Source organism: Echiichthys vipera (genome assembly GCF_963691815.1).
Source record: "Echiichthys vipera genome assembly, chromosome: 7".
Classification (NCBI taxonomy): domain Eukaryota; kingdom Metazoa; phylum Chordata; class Actinopteri; order Perciformes; family Trachinidae; genus Echiichthys; species Echiichthys vipera.
Genome location: NC_139832.1, coordinates 28,682,806 through 28,701,944, shown reverse-complemented (window position 1 = coordinate 28,701,944; position 19,139 = coordinate 28,682,806). Strand labels below are relative to the sequence as shown.

The 19,139-nt window shown below is 43.3% G+C and overlaps 2 protein-coding genes across 5 annotated transcripts in view; both read right to left on the bottom strand.

The window, feature by feature from the left end:
• Positions 1-2,439, bottom strand: part of nrn1la (neuritin 1-like a) — a gene marked incomplete at both ends in the record, with an annotated part of 99,759 nt that extends 97,320 nt beyond the window's left edge. Inside the window, one exon of the mRNA XM_083917094.1 lies at positions 2,385-2,439. Coding sequence (XP_083773220.1) covers positions 2,385-2,439 — 55 coding nt within the window. The remainder of the gene's footprint in view (positions 1-2,384) is intronic.
• A 1,650-nt stretch (positions 2,440-4,089) lies between these two features.
• edc4 (enhancer of mRNA decapping 4) overlaps positions 4,090-19,139 on the bottom strand; it is a 35,481-nt gene continuing 20,431 nt past the window's right edge. For all 4 annotated transcript variants that reach the window (XM_083917269.1, XM_083917270.1, XM_083917271.1 and 1 more), the window contains exons 24-30: positions 18,256-18,411; positions 14,669-14,784; positions 14,406-14,571; positions 12,097-12,283; positions 10,998-11,217; positions 9,952-10,115; positions 4,090-6,454 (exon numbers count right to left, since the gene is read on the bottom strand). In XM_083917269.1, the coding sequence (XP_083773395.1) occupies positions 6,271-6,454; positions 9,952-10,115; positions 10,998-11,217; positions 12,097-12,283; positions 14,406-14,571; positions 14,669-14,784; positions 18,256-18,411 (1,193 nt within the window). In that variant the 3' untranslated portion in view covers positions 4,090-6,270. The remainder of the gene's footprint in view (positions 6,455-9,951; positions 10,116-10,997; positions 11,218-12,096; positions 12,284-14,405; positions 14,572-14,668; positions 14,785-18,255; positions 18,412-19,139) is intronic.

The following is a 19,139-nucleotide window of genomic DNA, read 5'->3' as shown; positions in this document are numbered from 1 at the left end:
TCACACGCAGCCCGATTTGATCTCAGTGTGCCGGACAGGTAAAACCACTGCAGCAAGATCCAAACTCTTATCTGCCACAGAGTTTGTCTTCAGGCTCATGTTGGTAAAAAGCCCGTCTCTTGTCAGGGAACACGATTTCTGCAGCCTTCAGCATGTCTTCACAAACTCACCCTCAGAGTTCAGCTTTGATGCTGACGCTATTTTGTTAGCATTAAGTTAGCTAGCTTTCACAGCTGCATTGCTAATCTCACAGCTACAACTAAAAACTAAAGACTAAAGACTGTTCTTTCCTCAAACCTGCCAACAAATCATCTATCTTCTCTGCTCTCAGCTGTCCTGGTTCTTCTGTGTTTCACCAGGATGAGTCTGAAAGTGGCGCTGAATATTCCTTGAGAACTGAAATGTGTTTTGAACACACCAGACACGCTTCTTGTTTAGCTCTGTGAAGAAGTTTCTTGAGGGGCCACTGTCACAAGATAGGTTTTACGTACACCGTTGTAGATGTCGAATTATGTTTAATAAAATTCTGCAGGGGGCGGCACGGTGATGTGGTGGTTAGCACTGTCGCCTCACAGCAAGAGGGCTCCGGGTATGAATCCGGGCTGAGGCCCTTCTGTGTTGAGTTTGCATGTTCTCCCCGTGTCTGCGTGGGTTTTCTCCGGTTTCCTCCCACAGTCCAAAGACATGCAGGAGTTCGGTTCATTGATGACTCTAAATTGCCCGTAGGTGTGAATGTCTGTCTCTGTTTGTCTCTATGTGTCAGCTGGGATCAGCTCCAGCCCCCCCACGACCCCGACATGGACAAGTGGTTGAAGATGAATGAATGAATGAAGAAGTTTCTTGGGAAACATGGCACTGTGTCCACTTTTCTCCTTTTTCACAAAGACATGTTCCTCCAGCAGCTCCTGCATGAACAGCAGCCTACACTCGACAGTGACACGGATCCTGAATGTAAGCACGTTGGATCCATAACAGAGAATACACCACACGGTCGGCTACTCTTGTATGGACAGTGTGACCTCCAGGGGATAACTAGGTATAGCAGTGCATTTCATTGAAAAAGTGGAATTAATTACTTCTCTCCAAATTCTGCACTTTGCAGAGTCATCCAGTGGGCCGGACTGGACCCTTTGGGCAGGCCGCTTCTGGTCCACGGGCCATATGTTGGACACATTGTTGCTATAGATTTTGAAGAGAACATTTTTCAGGCAAGGAGGGTCTAATGAAAGGTGTTATCAGGTTGCGTTGTGGGAAATGTTTTGGGGGGCTTCTAGAGGCTAAAGGTCAGAAGATCTCCACCGCGGCTGCACTGATTTGTCTTTTCTCTTGGATGTCGCCCAACTTTAAGAAAGTGCTGTACATTTTTTCCAAGTGCCCCGTTAATTTAACACTTCACTTGAAAAAACATGTCATTGCACAGAGTTCATTTACAAGATGAAAATGTGGCTTATCAACACTTACGGCTGCCAGCACTCAAAGATAAGCCTGTTGTGATGTTTTGATGTTATGATAAAATGTTATGTTGTGATGTTGTATTTTTTCTTAATTGAATAGTAAGTGTTTGCATATGTTCTTCTTTGTCAAATTGTAATTTTTATTGCCTTTTCACATCATGGCCAGGGGACTACAGATGAAAACTAGCCTTCTGGCTGATTCTGGCTTTTTGAACCATGTGTAATCCTGTGTTTTATGAAATTACACTGTCCCCTTTTTAAATAAACTAATACCTAATACATTATGGTAATCTCAAGAGGAACCTCTACTACTCTTTTTCATTTTAAGATTTTTAATCTCAGTGAGACTTTTCTTATTACATAAAGGTTCAAACTATGGTCTGACATAAAAAGGTTCCCATCATAAGCCTCTGGATGACTCTACCATCGCTGCACAACAAGTTACCTTAATGAGGTATGAAAGGCTGAGGGGACATTCGATTAGATTCTACTATAACAGGAGCACTCAGCCTGCTGGGTCCTCAACCTTTAGACTATATATATATATATATATATATAGATAGATAGATAAATATATCTATATCTATATATGTGATCTCTCCCGGGTCGGATCGCTCCTGCAGCTGCGGCACATGTTCCGCGCGATGCTGGAGATAAATGCTGGAAGCTGCGGGACGCTCTAACTCGCAGCGCACAGAGACACAGGACAGTCACATCTAGAAGATGGGGGGACGTAGTATGTAACTGAAGAAAGTCTTAGTACATAATGATCGGCTCAAAGTCCGGACCCACATCTGTCACCCTGTTACGCGCAACGACTCGCAGCCAGAACTACTCCAACATTCGCACTGCTGCGGTGGAAGTAGTGCTTTACTCACACATAACGTTGCCAAGTTCTCGCAGCATCATTAAGATGTGTGCAGTACTTACTCAGGAGCAGAGCAACAGGCAAGAGGAGGCACGCAGAGTTCATTAGAGATGTCATGCTGACCCGACAAGTCGTCCTCCGTCCGCACAAGTTTCAGGTCTTGCACCGAAATCCCCCCAAAGTTGTTCTTCCAAAAGAAAAGGCAACCCGCCACACTGTCCCGCTCCTCGGTGCTGGACAAAGTGCTTCCCTCCTGTCCTTGGTGCAGCCCTGTACTCCAGTGTGAGCGCATCCACCGTGCGCTCATCCCCTCCACTGAAGGGGAGGGCGCACCCGTGCCGGGGAGGAGGAGGAGGAGGAGGAGGAAAGGTCTACAGCAGCTCAGAGTCCCCAGTAAGCTGAACACGAAGCCAGGTCAGGTCTGGGTGGACGGGCGGTTCAGGTAATGTAAAAGACAGATCATGACGATTTGAAATCCTACTTAGTAAAACTACAGAGGTCCTTATTGGGTTGTGTTAGATAGCTGCTGTTAGGTGTAGTCCAGTGTTTCCCAAACTATGGGGTCTGTTCATGGGTGCAGATCCCGGGGTGGCGGGAGGGAACATTCCCCCTCTAATTTCTGAAAAACATGACCCCCCCAATAGAAATACCCTAATTTATTCAAAAATAAACAAATGTATTTTCAGACTTCACATTCTTCACATTTTAGATTCACATCTAAAAAGAATATTGAAATAGTGGAAGAAATCCGGTTTGACAAACATCATTCTGACACCACATAACATCTCTGCTCTGCTCCACTATAACACACACGAACAGAGAGTTTCTTACACAGACGCAGATCAGCAGGCTTTAAAAAAGGCTTCATATTTCCATATCCATCCACATCAGTGAATCATGCATAAAGTAGTCCCATACACTGGGAGAAAAGGGAGATGGAGAGAAGAACTGGGGCTGAGGAGATATTACATGAAGACCCTTAAAATGATGATTTACTAATAATACAGTTAAATAAGCAGTAATACTCTGTTTAGGACAAATAAACATAAAGGTACAGGAAATGATTCCATGTGCAGAACTTTTTTAATGATGTAGTGAGCCTCTATGAAGTTGGGATTTATGGTGGCATGGTGTGAGTTGCATACTGGCGTCTGAATATGGAGAACACTTCCATCTAGTGTCTCAAGGTCGTAGTCGCAACAACAAAAAATAATTCCACCAGTCGGGTTGCCAGGTTCATTGCAGAGTTTTTCAAGTGAGGAGACAGGAGACCAGAGTCTGTTCAAGTCTGTTTGAACCCATCCCCTCCAGCAAATCACACCATAAAAACAAGAAATAGAGGACTTTGACAGCCAGTTAGCCGTTAGCCGTTCCAGCTAAGTAAAGATGAAAGTGATGTTAGCGACCAAGGAGAAACGTAGCCATTTGGGCGTTTCTCTCCTTTCTCTCAGTCCATGGAGTGAATGCTCGGCCTATACTGACTTTAGTTTTTGCCCGTCTCCGCTCACTCAGCTGCTGGGACAAATAAGCAGCTGCAGGATTGGCAAACTCCATTTCACCCAGTGCCAGCCTACAGTAGCTGCACCCAACAACAGACAACCCTGGCAACCAGCAACGCCCAACACTATTGGCCGCTACCATGGAAACAGAACGTGACGGACAAGAATTTTTATGAATTCAGACTAAATATATATATTTTTTATGGAAAAGCAATACTTTCATTCTGTACCCCTCAAAGGGCCCAAACAAATAAAAACACAAAGTGAATACGTTTTTTTTTTTTATTCCAAAATGTTTAGGGTAAAATAAAGTGTAAAAGATACAACATAAGCATCCAGGCAGAGGGACATGAACTGAATGGAAAGGAAACACACACACAGCTCCCACTCAGCGTGCAGCAGGAGTCAACCTGTCCTTCAATAAATGGGGGTCCGGAACTGAAAGGTGAATGGTAGGAGTAGTAGTAGTCAAAATAGTACATCTCTCTCTGTTGCATGATCATTCAAATATCTGTCCAAATCAGCCGTCTTTCAGCTGTGATCAAAACATTTCCAAACAAAACATACAGCTTCTCCCCTGCTGTGCTGTTTGAGCCTTACTTCAGGTCCAACATTTCAATGACATAAATGCTTGTAAAGGTACAAAGGGAACTGCTGTGATAATGCTCAAACGTTACAAGTTGTCTAAAGGCCCAAACGTTGAAGTGAAACATGTCGAATACAGTAAGGCACTTGCTAGACAAATCCAACTTTACATGATGGAAAACACAGAGGTCAAATGAACAGAACTTTTATTTTACAATCGGCAGGACAGTGCGGCCACCCTGCCCTTAAACTGCGTGTAAATGGGCTGTACACGAATGATCATACGCTTTAAAGATGAACACACGGGCGCAGGCTTTTCAGTGTTTGGTAACACAGATACTGGGAGAGCAGGAGGGATTTCTGAAACCAAAACCTAGATGACAAGAAGGGTGAAGGTCTGCTGTCCAACTAAGCGCTGCCTCCTAGAGCCTATGAGAAGCAACTGCACATTAAGTCTACAAACATTATTTGGAATAGCCCGATAAAATAGCATCATCAGCAACAATTATGTTTAGGAAGTGTTTTTTTTTTTATCATGTGTTATAACTAGTTTGACAACTCTTAAAGCAAGTATACAAGTCTTACAAATGCTAAATGTTTCTATAAAAAAAAGGGGACAGACATACAAAGGAAAACAATTTACAGGAGAGAGCTGTACACATGGACGGCTGCCACGCTTCTCTGAATTTAAAGGGGGGGGGGGGGGGGTTCTTTTCAGCCTGGAAGATTTGATACATTTCAAAAATGCTCTTTCTCGTCCTTTAATCGTATCTATATCCTTTGGAGAGCCTCGTTAGAATGATTTGTGAGAACAAGGCCGGATTGAAAAAAGTATTATTCAGCGTGCTGATCCTTTGGCCTGGCAGGGTTGTCGTCTCCAACCTATTAAGAAATAACTGAAAGCAAATATGCCACTAATATGAAATGGCTTTGAATGTAACATATTTGTGGTTGCCGGGATTAGCTTGGATGTTAAAAAAGAAAAAGAAAAAAAAAAGCCTTATCCTGCTGCAACTGAATTCCAAGTTGGCTCTAGCGAGGATGCTCGTCTGCATAGGAAAAAAAGTCCTAACCTGCTGTTTTTGCTCCTAAGGTCAAACTACATGTTGACTTTTCAAGGCGGAACATGTCTTCTCTTTAGCGTAGGTCGGTTCTTTCTGTTGCTCAGAACTAGCCCCTGCATCGCGACTTGATCAGTACCCCGAAACTCAACAACGGGACATTCTTTGAGTCTTATGCACATTTGGATGAAGTGGCATCAAAGGAGTGTCATGATGTGATGAGGACGATGTGTCTGGGAGACAAGGGTGGCCAGAAATTTCTGGTTCTCTGGCTGGTGTTTCTGAGACAGTCATTTGTTCCAGGATGGGGATAAAAGGACGAGACAAACAGAATGCCTCTTGGGGGGAAACAGCAGCAGTAACAAATGTCTGGAAGAATCTACAGTGAACATAAAAGTTGTCCAGAACATTACTGTCTTGCACCATAGGTATGTCTAGGAACAAAGAAAAGGAACAGAAACCAAAACAGCTTCTCTTTCCTAACCTGACAGGGGGGAGGAATAGGAACGAAAGGAATGGAGGAGAAAAGAGCTGGATTTAGGGTTGTATGGAGGGACGGGGACTGGAGGGAACCTTCTTCTTGAACCAAGTGAGAGGTTTCAAACTCAGTCATTCAGGAGCCCTCGTCCATCTCCAACCGGAAGCACGTCCCCGTCCTCAGCTCGGAGAAACTGCTCAGAGTCGGGTGAAGTCGTCGCCGTTGCTTTCTCCTCTAAAACATATGTGGACTCGGAACAAAAATGGACTCATGATCTGTATCTATGAGGAAAACGGCTCTCCTGCACCACTCATTAAACGCAGGACTAGTGGTTGACGAGACCCTGCAGCATCATCATCAGGCGCCGCGCCCTCTTGCTGAGCGGGCTGTGGGGGTCCTGCTGCAGGAAGGCGAAGAGCTTCGGTCTGACCTGGGCCAACACGGAGGACATGTGGTCTCTTGTCAGGGGGTCACCATGGTCCAGATTCATCACTGCATCCTCCAGGTAACTGTACAGGGAGACAAGGGGGACAGAGACATCAGATAACTAGAGACCATGGCAAAACCAGGCCAGAGGAGTATAGTGGAGTGGGGCAATGGCCCCATCCCTACTTCCTACCCCTCCTCTTCTGGCCCCCTTGCTTAGCCTTAAAGCTGCAGTCGGCAAGTCTGGCAGATTTCAAATGTTTACAACTCTCACACCCCTCTCTCTCTACCACCGAGCTCCTCCGCTCCCTCCCATCGAGTGCTCATCAGTGCGTGTGCACCAACTTCCTGTGAACGCACCCGTGTTTTCTCTCATTGATAAACAGCATTAAGTACACGCTACACGAAGGTAGGCTGGCCAACTTACTCATAGATTGCAACTGCATTCCTAGCTTGAGGCATGTGCCTGTGATATTGTACAAGGGGGGAGGGGGATCTGTGGCATGTGCATGCGCTGTGACTGACTGATAGCTCTCACACAGCCCTGCACTGAGTGGACAGGATGATCCTGGCGTGGCAGATTTAAAAAAACAAAGCAAAAAAAACAGGCTCTGGGTGCACGTAGAGGTGCCTTTTTTTTCTTAACCCGGATGATTTATGTTGTTCTATCGGAGCATAGTGTCAGCTTCAGTGAATATGATCAAACAAATGTTGCCGACTGCGACTTTAAGTTTGATCTCAACTACAAACCTAAAACTTCAAAGATATAAGAACACACACACACACACATTTCATTATCTACTGTAGGTATGAGCAGCAAGGACATGGTTAAGCCTAGAACTGCATTCTTTAGCCATGAGTCAGACCCAAGAAAAAATGAATCTGTCTCAACTTTCTTTCGCAGTTTGAATGTCAAACGCTGTCCTTGATCACCTGGCTGCTCGTCCACTGCGTACCTTGTGTTTTCACTCAAATATCACAGCAGAAATTGAGTTCTGCCACGGCCACCTGTGTCCCGTCCTCTCACTCAGACTACACTGCATTTAACTCCTGGCTTAATTGTTTTAGGCAGACATCTGGTGGTTAGACCGTCCAGTGGTGCTCTGTCTCTGTCCTGCTCTGCTCTCCCACCCTGTGTCTTTACAGTTTAGATGGCCATTCATCTCCACATATGGAATACTACCTGATCCCAGTGTAACATTAGGGCTGGTCCCACTCCGCCAGCTGGCCTCTGGCCAAAGTTCCCCTAAAAACACATCCTCGGTCTATCAGATCCCCATAACGCTGCCAACACACTCTTTATGAGATTTTATGTCACTTAAAAAAAAAACACCACACATACCGACTAGCTAGTTTATGTCTTGCGGGAGAAAATCTGCTGAATAAATAGTGTCTAATCCTTTCAAACACTTCAAAAAACCATACATGAAGTTTCTCTTCCCTCAGTTCACATTATTCTTGCATTTGTTTGGACAGCATGTTCTTCAAAACCAGCAAACCATCTTAACGTTGTTTTTGTTTCCCTTTGTGAATCTTTTATGGACTCTTCTAAGATAATATCAATCAGAAGTACAGAAAAGGAAGACTCCTTAATCTTGTGCAAAGCCTCAAAACCTACACAGTACAATTGCTGTAGTGTTTGTCTTATCCCAATATTAACTGACTTCTACTGACTCACTCACTACAGACTACAGAGTTTTCCTGCTTGGCTCAAATAAAATTAGCAATTAAAGCAGGCCAGAGTGAGAAGATGTTAAGAAGTTTTGTGATATATCCGTTTTTGATCTTATCTACTGAACGCCCTCGCACCACAACCCATCTAACCACGACTGTGCTCGGTCCCAATGATGCCTAAGACAGAACCACACCCTACTGGCCCCATCTCTCTCTCCAGATGGCACAGAGCAGCACCAGGGCCGTGTTAACGGTAGGAGGCAGCTGCAGCGTAAACACAGAACCAGACAGGTGATCCAGACTCAGAGCCGTGCTGTAAAGGGAGTTTGACAGAGGATGAGGTTTTCTGGGGGAGAAAAGGACAAAAGGAGGAAGGAGGCACGGATTCATAAGAGGAAAGGACATGAACTGTTATAAAAGGAACAAACAAAAAGCAGACAGGAGTGAAAGAGTGAACAAAATAATTAAAGATACAAGGACACAGCAAGAGGAGAACGATAGAGGGCATCTAAAAATTGTGAAGCTATTCGCAGGATCATCTGTGCTCCCCGGACAGCCATGTAGCAGGGCTACAGACGGAGCCAGGTGATAGGGTCAGCAGTTTAGCACCGCTTAGCACTCAGGAGACGAGTAATAATGGACATGCGATGGAGATGAGATGGGTAGCAAAAGTTTAGGCAAAGACTGGCCTTATTACTGATAGACTACAGCACAGGATCCAGCTTGTGTGAGAGAGAAGGTGTGTTCTTCAGCTGAAAGTGTGTTTACTCTTAAAGCTTTGTGAGAAAATGAACTTAAAACCAAGACATTTTGGAAAGAAGTAAGCTTGTATGCCTCACAGGCTTTTGATTAACCTCAAGCTATGCCTGCATCATTCTGTGTGCACCATAAAGAGAGCAGAGGAGAATTGTAAACGTGCAAACATATAGAGACAAAAAGGACGTCATGTAAATAAGAGGCTATTTAGTTTGTTTAAGGACAAGATCTAGAGCTGTTCTATAGGAAAGGTATCCTTTACAGATATCCTTTATCCTTTACTTCTGCTGTGATCTGGTGCTGTTGGGCCTGAAACTGGTTAGTGAGATGTGATTGTGGCCCCTACAGGGCTCCAGTCAGAGGTCCCCGGTCAGTGACTCATTAGATGATTTAAGTCTTTTAATCCCAGAGAAAAGGTAAATACGAGCAGGACAGAGGATACAGTTCTGAAATGAAACACTAATAAACAAATTATTTCTTAAAAGCCAGCATTATCTAAGCATTTACGGACTGTAACTTTAATCGCCATCAGTGTTAAACGCAAAATGTAATAAAGTCAACTCTTAGAAAGTCAACTCTTAGAAATCACATTGAACCGTGTTACCTGAACATTTACAGGAACACAAGGCAGCGAGCCAGTCAGCTTAATACTTAGTGCAACTAGTTTGGGATCAGACTAATTACTGAAACCTGTGTCTTACAGCAACACAATGAACAGACTTAACGCAGTCAACATATACTAAAGTAAAACAACATAACATGATATGGTTGGACGCCCCCCTGATATAATTGTCGGGGAAACACTTTACCCTTTAGCTGAGTTTGGCTTCTTTAATGCTGAGCAACTGTTTCACCCAATATCACAGCCGTTATTTTGAAGTTCCAAGTCAAGGGAAGCCTTCTGCTAATGAACATCCGTCATCAATCTCTGATACTTTGAGACATTTTCATCGTCATGGAATCTTGTATCTCAGTGACAAACACATCATACATTGTGTGGCACACAATGTATGATGTGTTTCATCAACAAATGATCCACAAATTACACACTGAGAGCTGTGTAATCTTCAGGAATGATGTTACCATGGATGCAAGTTAATGAAAAAGAAAATCACACACTGAACAAAAAGGGCATATGAAATAACCTCACCTGATCTTGATCTCAGAGCGGGTTGTGAGGTTGGAGGAAAGCTGCTGGATGAGTGACAGCAGCACGGGCTGGCTGAGAGGGCAGGGGTGCTGACCAAACACCTGCTGAGAGTCGATGGTCTCACACACATACAGGACCAAGTTGAGATCTGTTGCTGACAGGGCCTGGGAGGAAAGTAAGAGAGGGCGTTGTGTTCAGGTTTTATGAATGCTTTAACATTCATAGTACTGGAATTTCTACTTTTGATACAATCATTTTTGGAAAGTATCAATCTTTAATACAATTTCTGATAGCACAGGAGAAAAAATAACATCTCTAATGAGCTAACACCATAGAAAAACCCTCAAATTATAGAATTGTGTATTTAATAAAATGATATAATTCCATAACAACTGGAGCAAATGAGATGAGTGACGAGAAGACAGCACTGTGAGTGAGTGAGAAAAGGCACTGCAGGTGTGTGTTAACTAGCTGTGGAGAGAAGATGCAGCTGGTACCCATGTATCGATACTACAGAAAATGAGTATCAAAACCTTTTAGAAAATCTTTGCACACTCAAACTCCATTTCAGATATCTCTTTCCCTGCAATACTATTATCTACAACCCCATTTCCAAAAAAATTGTGTAAAATATAAATAGAATTGTGAAATTAGTAACACAGTAACACTAGTAACACAGAATCTGGTGTATCAGGTTAATGATACAGTACTTAGCTACTTAGGAGAAAAACGCAAGCATGAGCAGCACAGCTAATGCACTGCTGCTGTCTGCAAGTGGGACAGTGTAAAGTACTTGCAGTATATTAGCTTTCTGGACCTTTCTGGCCTTTGGTGTGTGAACATTCCTGTGTATCTGTGCATGATTACAAGTTGTGTGAGGTTATTTTGCATTAATTTAACAGTTGGGAACACAGTTCAGCTACAAAAACTGCAGTATGCTATGCTTCACCTGGTTATGTCTGTGTGTGTGTGTGTGTGTGTGTGTGTGTGTGTGTGTGTGTGTGTGTGTGTGTGTGTGTGTGTGTGTGTGTGTGTGTGTGTGTTACCTGCTGGAAAGCCTGGTTGAGCTGGCCCTGCTGGAGGAGCTGCAGGATGTTTGCCTGCTGTGTCTGGTAGTCTAGATGTGCTGTGGGGACAGGTGTGCCCGCCGCTGACCTCATTGCCTGCATGATGCTGGAGGTGACCACTGCCTGCTGCTCCTTCATCGCCAGGCTCACCTCCCCTTTGACAATTCGCTGAACATGGCTAAGAATAGACTCCTGCAAACTGTGGAGGAAAAGGGCAGAAGAGGAGTCGTGAGAAAGAGGGTTACCTTTCATATTCCATGTATTTTCAACCAGTCCTGCATTGTAGCAGGCTGGCTAAATCAAGAAACCCCTCATTCAGTCACTTTTTTAAAAATGTTATCTTGTCTCCATGTTGGTTTGATTGGACTGATGTATTTAACACACAAGCTATTACCTTGAATCTGAGTAAGAAAAAATAATAATCTTGCTCGGCACAATTTGGTGTTGTCATTTTTCTCTCACGATTTTTAAAGTTTTAGTTGGCCAACTACTTTCTCTCTGCTCCGCTGCAACAAATCTATAAACTCTAGAGGCCATGAAATTAATTGCAGTGGGAACAAGAGACTCAATCGAATTTATGTCCTTACATTAGCCCCAGGATTAGGCCTTGCTTGTTTCTACTCTCCAGCCCATTATGCACCTGCTCAACAGGCAGAGAATAAGGCCAGGCCTGCTGGCAGAGGCTTCTGCTGATACGCATGTCTGATATTCAAAACATCTGCTTGGAATGTCAGTCAACTCCATCAGATCAATCACTGCCAGTAATATCAGGTAACAGGAGGGTTCTTTTAAGACTTGGTTACAGATCACAGTACTGAGTGGGCAATATCAGTGTTTTTTTTGTTTGTTTTTTGATGAGAGCAGGCGTGCTGTGCCTGATTACAGCATGATCCTATTTAGGGACATATGTAAATGCAGTTAAATGACATAAGGACAGAGGGAGGAAAATAACATACAGAACGTGTAAATGGTTCACAAGAGATTCACTTCTATTCAAATGTAAGAAAAAAAAGTTGTTGTAAAAGCTTTTCAAAAGTGTCTAACAGTGAGGTTGATGAGGGATAGCTAGGATACATACTTTCCCACCATCATCTGGATCTGGTGCTGGACGTCTGCCCGCACATTGGCTGTGATGTTACTGGCCAGCTGATCCGTGGAGCTTTGGAAGCTGTCCATCATCTGCTGGAGCTGGCCAATCATGGGGTCTCGTGTCTCCTGCTCTCTCTGCTTTCTATTCTTCATATGGGTCTCAAGCTGTTGGATGTCTACAAAGATGAAAGGCATTATAAAAACCCACCCAAAATTACAATATTTTTCTTATCAACATCAAATCAAATCACTCAAAGCCACTGAGAATTAACAACCAGCAGAGAAACTCTGCAGACAAATCCAGCGGCGGATTTATGCGTTGCCCTCTCAGGTGCCACCGTCACAACTGTGGTGAGTTAAACTGAACACAATTACACCAAGGGTGAAAGCAGAGATCTTAGGGCTGTTAACGCTTCATGGCTCCTTGTATTGCAGTTTCCAGTTTACATCCAAATTTCCGGCCATGGCCTTCACCGGCGCAGCGGCATAATGAAATCTGGAAATACATGAAACTGTCAAAGTGGAAATTCAGTCCAGAAATGTAGTAACGGGCTATCAAAAGGGGACTGGGTCTTTAGCTGTCCTTGAACGTGATAGAAAAATGAGGATTTCATATTAAGGAAGATTTAGGAAAGTCAAGTTAAAAGTCTAAAAGTCTACGGTCGGTAGAATATAACCTTTATTTTAATGCCATTTGGTGAATATAGTCATGACCGAAAGAACGAGGTCGCGGATACAAGCGGCTGAAATGTGTTTCCTCAGGAGGGTGGCTGGAGTCTCCCTTAGAGAGAGGGGGAGAAGTTCAGCCATCCATGAGGAACTCGGAGTAGAGCCGCTGCTCCTTTGCGTTGAAAGGAGCCAGTTGAGGTGGTTCAGGATCATCTAGTAAGGCTGCCCCCTGGGCGCCTCCCTAGGGAGGTGCTCCAGGCACGTCCAGCTGGGAGGAGGCCTCGGGGAAGACCCAGGACCAGGTGGAGAGATTATATATCTTATATCATGCGACCCGACCCCGGATAAGTGGTTGAAGATGAGATGAGATGTTTCTCTGCAATTTGAGAAAGTTTGCACCTCCTCAATATGCACGTGTTGCTCAGCGCTAGTGATGTGAGGGTTGCAGTTATGTCTGCGGACACTGCAAATAATCTGCCGATTATGTGGGGGAGTTCATCAATAATATAATTTGGATTAGGAGCAGATGAATTGCAGTTTCAATAATAATAATAATAATAATAATAATACATCATCAGGAAAATGTGAATTACATGAATTAAATGTAGCAGAGAGCAGAGTTTGAATTTGGGTGGGTGGCAGGTGGATTACTTAAGAGTCCATACAGATTTGATGGCGTCAGAGCTGATCCATGCATCTTTACTCAGCGCTTTGTTGTTTCTTTTTTTTTTTGCTGTAATTGGTTGTAGGTCTATCTAATTGTGTACAGAGGCCTTTTGGTCTGCACCCTTAATAACGCCCCATGGAAATCAAAAATGAAATGAAAGGTTCCTGGGTGATATGCTTTTGCGAATTAAGCTACCATGCACCAACAACAAAGAAAACCTGGGCATGAACAACACAGCTGAAGGCTTGCACAGTAGCTCGATGGCAGTGAAGATGTTAATGCGGCGCTCACAAAATTACAGTCAATATTTACACACAAGGAGTTAAACCCTGAATTTGATGGTGGATTAGATTTAAATTGGAACAAGCTCACGAGAGCACACACGCTCAGAGGGGTCTCGTGGCGTCCCTGTTTACTGCGGGGTTACTGTGCGTGTTTCCCCTCTGTACACATTATGACAGTCGCCTTGGTAAATAAATAAATAAATAAAAAAAACATATAGCTGCCAGCTTGCAGAGGAGCACAATCTCAGAATAAATAGACTGCTTATCAACCCATCAATGCCGTGGCTCAGTCTGAAAAGGAATCATTACAAAAGCTGTCCCTGAGCCTTTCGAAAGAGATGGTTATTTAATTAGACCTCCAGATAAACAGACCCTGATTTCAGGGCTAGATACAAGGAACAACCAACATAAGAAATTACCAAGAAAAAACGTTTAAAAAAGGATGCAGGCCATGGTTACCCACCAGAACTGCTCCAAGGCACAGTTCTAAAACAATGTGTCTGAACATCCAGTGAACAAATAGAAAGTGTACCCTTTCCACAGCATGAAAGTAAAAAGGACTAATTCGTCCTCGTGTTGCAGTATGTCATCTAGGCTACATCTTAATGTCTGTGTTGTGTTTTGATATTTATTTGCTGACAAATCCTCAGATGTTGATGTCTGGTGAGTCTGCCTTACATTCGTGTGTGCCTTGTTTGAAGCTGTCGTTGATTTGTTGAAACATGGACTGGCAGCCTCTTTCAAAAACAGGCAGCACGATGCTCTGGAAGGCGTCTTTATAGGCTGCCTGGATGGGTCCCTGCATTGCTTCGGCTGCTGCTCGACCAATTGCATCCGTTGTGTTCTGTAAACGCAGAGTGGGAACAGTGAGAAGGGCCGGAGAGAGTGGGCGAGGTTATGAAGATTTCAGAAAAGGACAGGATACAGGGTCAGCCTCTTACCTTGGATTTGACAACCTTGCTGACATTTTCCTTTAGGGTGACCTCCACAGCGGTCAGCTTAGCAGCAATGGTGTTGCTCAGCTGACCTGTCACTGGCTCCAGGCTCTTGGAGATTGCTAGAGTGGGGAAAGAATAAGCAAAACGGATTAGTAAGAATGCGCTGATGATTAAGCATGTGATCCAGGCTGGAGGAAAAAAAAGACAGGAACAGCTCATTCTCAAATTAGAGGGCAGGAGAGACGAGGCACCTGTCCAAAGACCGCTTAATTTGAGTGTTGCAGTCCAGCACACATCAGCGGCCTCTATAATATCTAATTCATGTTATGCTTACAGTGACTTTAAGCATGAGAATAACATTGTAATCAATTCATGTACAGCCTAGTGTGAACTTTGTCCACTGTTGCTGCAAAACACATTTTTGTAAGAGACAGATTAGGACAAAGCGGCGCTGAATCAGTGATCAGATGATCAACGGCAATGGAAACCCATTCAGAGTGATGCGTCACCTCCGGAGAGTGTTGGGAGGGTTACTTATTCTGATTACTGATCACATGTCCTAAAATGTAATCTGTCATGTATTCCCTTAGATTACTTAAGTAAAGTAATGTATTCTAAATACTTTTGGATTACTTGTGTTACGTGTTTATCTGGGACACTGCTTTTAGCTCACACCAGCTTTAGAAAACAATCTTATTCCTGTATCAGAGAAAGACACAAAGACACAAAAACATAAATGTGGTACGTTTGGTCCTGCAACTGATACTATTTAAGACAAATGGTATCCGTGAGTCAACCTTCATTAATGATAATGATAATTGATACAGCTCAGAAATTAGGGAACCAGGACAGTTGTAACATGAAAAGCAGTCCCATTATTATGACCATTCATGTCGTTATTATCAATCAATTATTATCTTTTATTCACACTACATGATAAAAGATAGGTTAGTTACATAGTTATGATGCAATATTTTAATTAATGGGTGGAATACACCTCATCAAATCTATTCATAATGGGTGAGAGGTGGACATCATCAACAATAAAGAGAAAAGAGAAAAACAGCTTTCTGATATTTGGAATCCTGCAATCAAACACATTACAGGTGACTAACCAGGAGCTACTACTCATTACATTTAGCAATAACATTTCAATATCACCATATCTATCTATATCTATCTATCTATCTATCTATCTATCCCTCCATCCATATATCTACCTATCCATCCATCCATCCATCCATCCATCCATCAGGATTGACAGGGTGTAACAACCGTCCCTGGACCGTCAGCCCCGTTTTGCCCTTGTGTGGCCTAGCTTAAGTGCTTCTTTGGTAGATATTAGACATTTTTATTTCTGTCTTACAGAACAGTGATTCTAAAAATATGTTTCAATTTCTATGATATTTAATATCAGGACAGTATCCAAAAATGGTACTGATGAAAAATAATTTGTAACATCAAAAACACACTTCTTGTTGTTTTGTAACCTACTTTGTGAGATCCTGATGTGGCTCCTTTGTTACAGCAAGGAGATGTGTACGTACATCTCCAGAACTAATGTTGTCACTGTGGTTTGTTTCTGATTGGAGCCATCTAAGGTGTTACAACTGTACCTGGTCGCCCCTATTACTAAGTGTATTTTTCAAAGGTGGCAGTAATGTCCTGCACACTTATAGAACACACACACGCACGCACCCATGCGCGCACACGCGCACACACACGCGCGCACACACGCGCACGCACACACGAAAGGCACCTAAGCATTTGCAAGAGGCCACATGCGCAAATAACCAAGGCAAGTACAAGCAATGCAGCCAGAGAGCCATTTGCCATCAAGAAACCTCTTGGTTCTCCTAACTGGCGCCCTGAAGGCAGAAGCTTAAACTCATCCAGGAGTGAATGGTCCTGGCAGTCTAATATAGCACGAGCCATGCTTAGTACCTGTCCGTTGTATGAAATTTATTACCATCCCTCCAAAGAAAAGGATTCCAAAGATGATTACAACAGCTGACATAGTTGGGTACACACATTTTAAGTTTGTCAAAAAGAGAGCAGTGCATCCTAATTTGGGCTAGATGTAAATGTATGCTGTGTTTCCACTGTGTGGTACAGCTCTGCTCGACCAGGTCACTTTTTAGATATTTTTCCTTTTGTATTTTCCACTGTAGACAAGGATCTTAGCTGAGCTGCTGCAATAGCATCAGTTGTATCAGACCTCGAGATCATTTCTGCATTAAGAGAAGAGCAGAGAACGGCACTGAAGACTTTTCTCAATGGTAAGTAGGTTTCTCCTCTTCTCCTGATTGACTTTGACAAGAGTTTGAAAGATAGGTTTCTAATGACGGCTTGTCCGATGGTTCTGTGGAACAAACCATCAGTCTGTTTGCTTGTTCGTTTGTTTGGTGGTTCTTAACTTACAACAAGAACGATTATGGGATGGATGATCGCGACTGCTTTCATATGTGAAACTCAATAAACAAAGTTAGAAATAAAAAGATATTATTACACAAAATCTAGAAGATCTAAAGAATCCATTGGTCCCAATCGTGTCATGCTTGCTTCTAGGTGGGAAGGAGGCTAAATAACCCTCTAAAGTTGGGCTAAATGTTGTCCAGGGAGAAACTGGCAAGGGCATTTTCAAAAGGGGTCCCTTGACCTCTGACCTCAAGATATCTGAATGAAAATGTATTCTATTGGTACCCACGAGTCTCCCTTTTACAGACGTGCCCACTTTATGGCAATCCAGAAAGTTTGGGGCAAAAACATGCAATATTTCTCGGTAAGAATGTGTTATTTTCTTCCTATTCTCAAATAGAGTATTTTAATATGTCGGCATACTGGGGTGCAATTGCATTCATGTGTGATGATGTTAGTCCCCTTATTAGCCATTTCATTGTAGTTTGAAACTTGAGCTCGAAATGAGCTGTTGTGACCTCCAGGATAGTTTCATGAGGCTGTGATTATTCACAGCCTCGTGAAACTTTACAACCACAAACTGGAGACCTAGGGCATTCAGAGGGTGGATGGATTACGATTCCCTTGGTATAATGACAATAAGGGGACTTCAGAGCAGTTCCCAGAACACCAGTACTCCCCGTCCAATCACGGAAAAAATGCATTCTTTCAGAAATCGCCAAATGTTGATTTTTTTTTCCATAGCACACATCACCGTTTTGACAATTTCTATCATATTCTCGAGTGGTTAAAAAAAACTTGAAAGTTTGGCTATAAACTAGTACAGAGAGCTGTCCTAGCCACAATAAAGTGATGAAGTGAACCAAGACATCTGCTTTGCTTACTATAAGCTATAGAACTAAAGAAAGGAGGCACCTTTAAGTGTAAAAATGGTACAAATTTTGACACAGTCTCCTGAACCAAGCAAATATTTGCAAAAGGATGGGGGGGGGGGGGGGGGGGGGGGACTGCAACTGGTACACAATGAAATGGTGTAATACCACCATCATCTGGTGACAAACGACATGACTGCTCTTACACAGTCCATTTAGTCTTAGCACAGTGAAGCTCTGCTGTTGTCTCTGAGACTGCTGATTTTGTTCTTAATGGTGTGTTTGTTTGTGTGTGCTTACTTGGTGGGACTGTTTTCTTCATTTCCTCCCGCAGCACTTTATCCATTCTGTTGGATAGCGCTGAGCAGAGGGCATGGCTGAGCTGCTGGCTGAGTTGATCCTGAAGCTGCTGTTGATGATTCTGACTTTGTGCCAGAACTCGCTCAAGTCTGCGCTCTGAGGTCATGAAAGGTCAAGGCTCACAAGAATATGTAGAGGGCTCATCATCTTCGCCTGCAGGTGTACTGTTACAACATCCCAGAGTAATCCTGGTTTCAAATTAACTGGATTGGTAAACAATGGCACAAGTTTTTTTGCGCGCATACAAACACCGATTTTTGGAACCAGCTCTTCGCCTCACCATCCGAGAGAAGTTGTGTGACCTACATAACGTGGTTACTGGGCAAGGCCCAGACGACATGGAGGGGGAAAGCAGTGATGCTCGGGCCACAACATTGAGGCACTGGACACCCTCTTCTAAGAGGACTAGTTTGAAAATACTGTATGGATGTAGAGCTAGAAGCTTGTTTGAGTGAGCCATGCAATCATCCTGAGAAAAACCCACTGGAGTGGTGGAAGTCCAACAGGCACCGAGACAAAAACTGAGCATTGTGTCAAGTAGCACCTACTGATGCCGGCCTGAGTGCATTTTGGGTCTGATCATTAACAGAATGGGAACGCAAATTTAATTACATTTTTGTATGAAAAATAAATCCTTAAAGGGTAACTGTGACTGTTTTTATTGAGAATAAGCATTAAGTGTTGGGTAGGCTGTGCATCATTATTCCTGCAGGAAGATGCGTTCTAAAAAAAGAGTACTCGATTGGCCCTCGAGGTATTGAAGCGATCACTCGATCTTGGAATTAACTCCTCGTGCCCATCCCTACTAAATATCCCTGCATAGT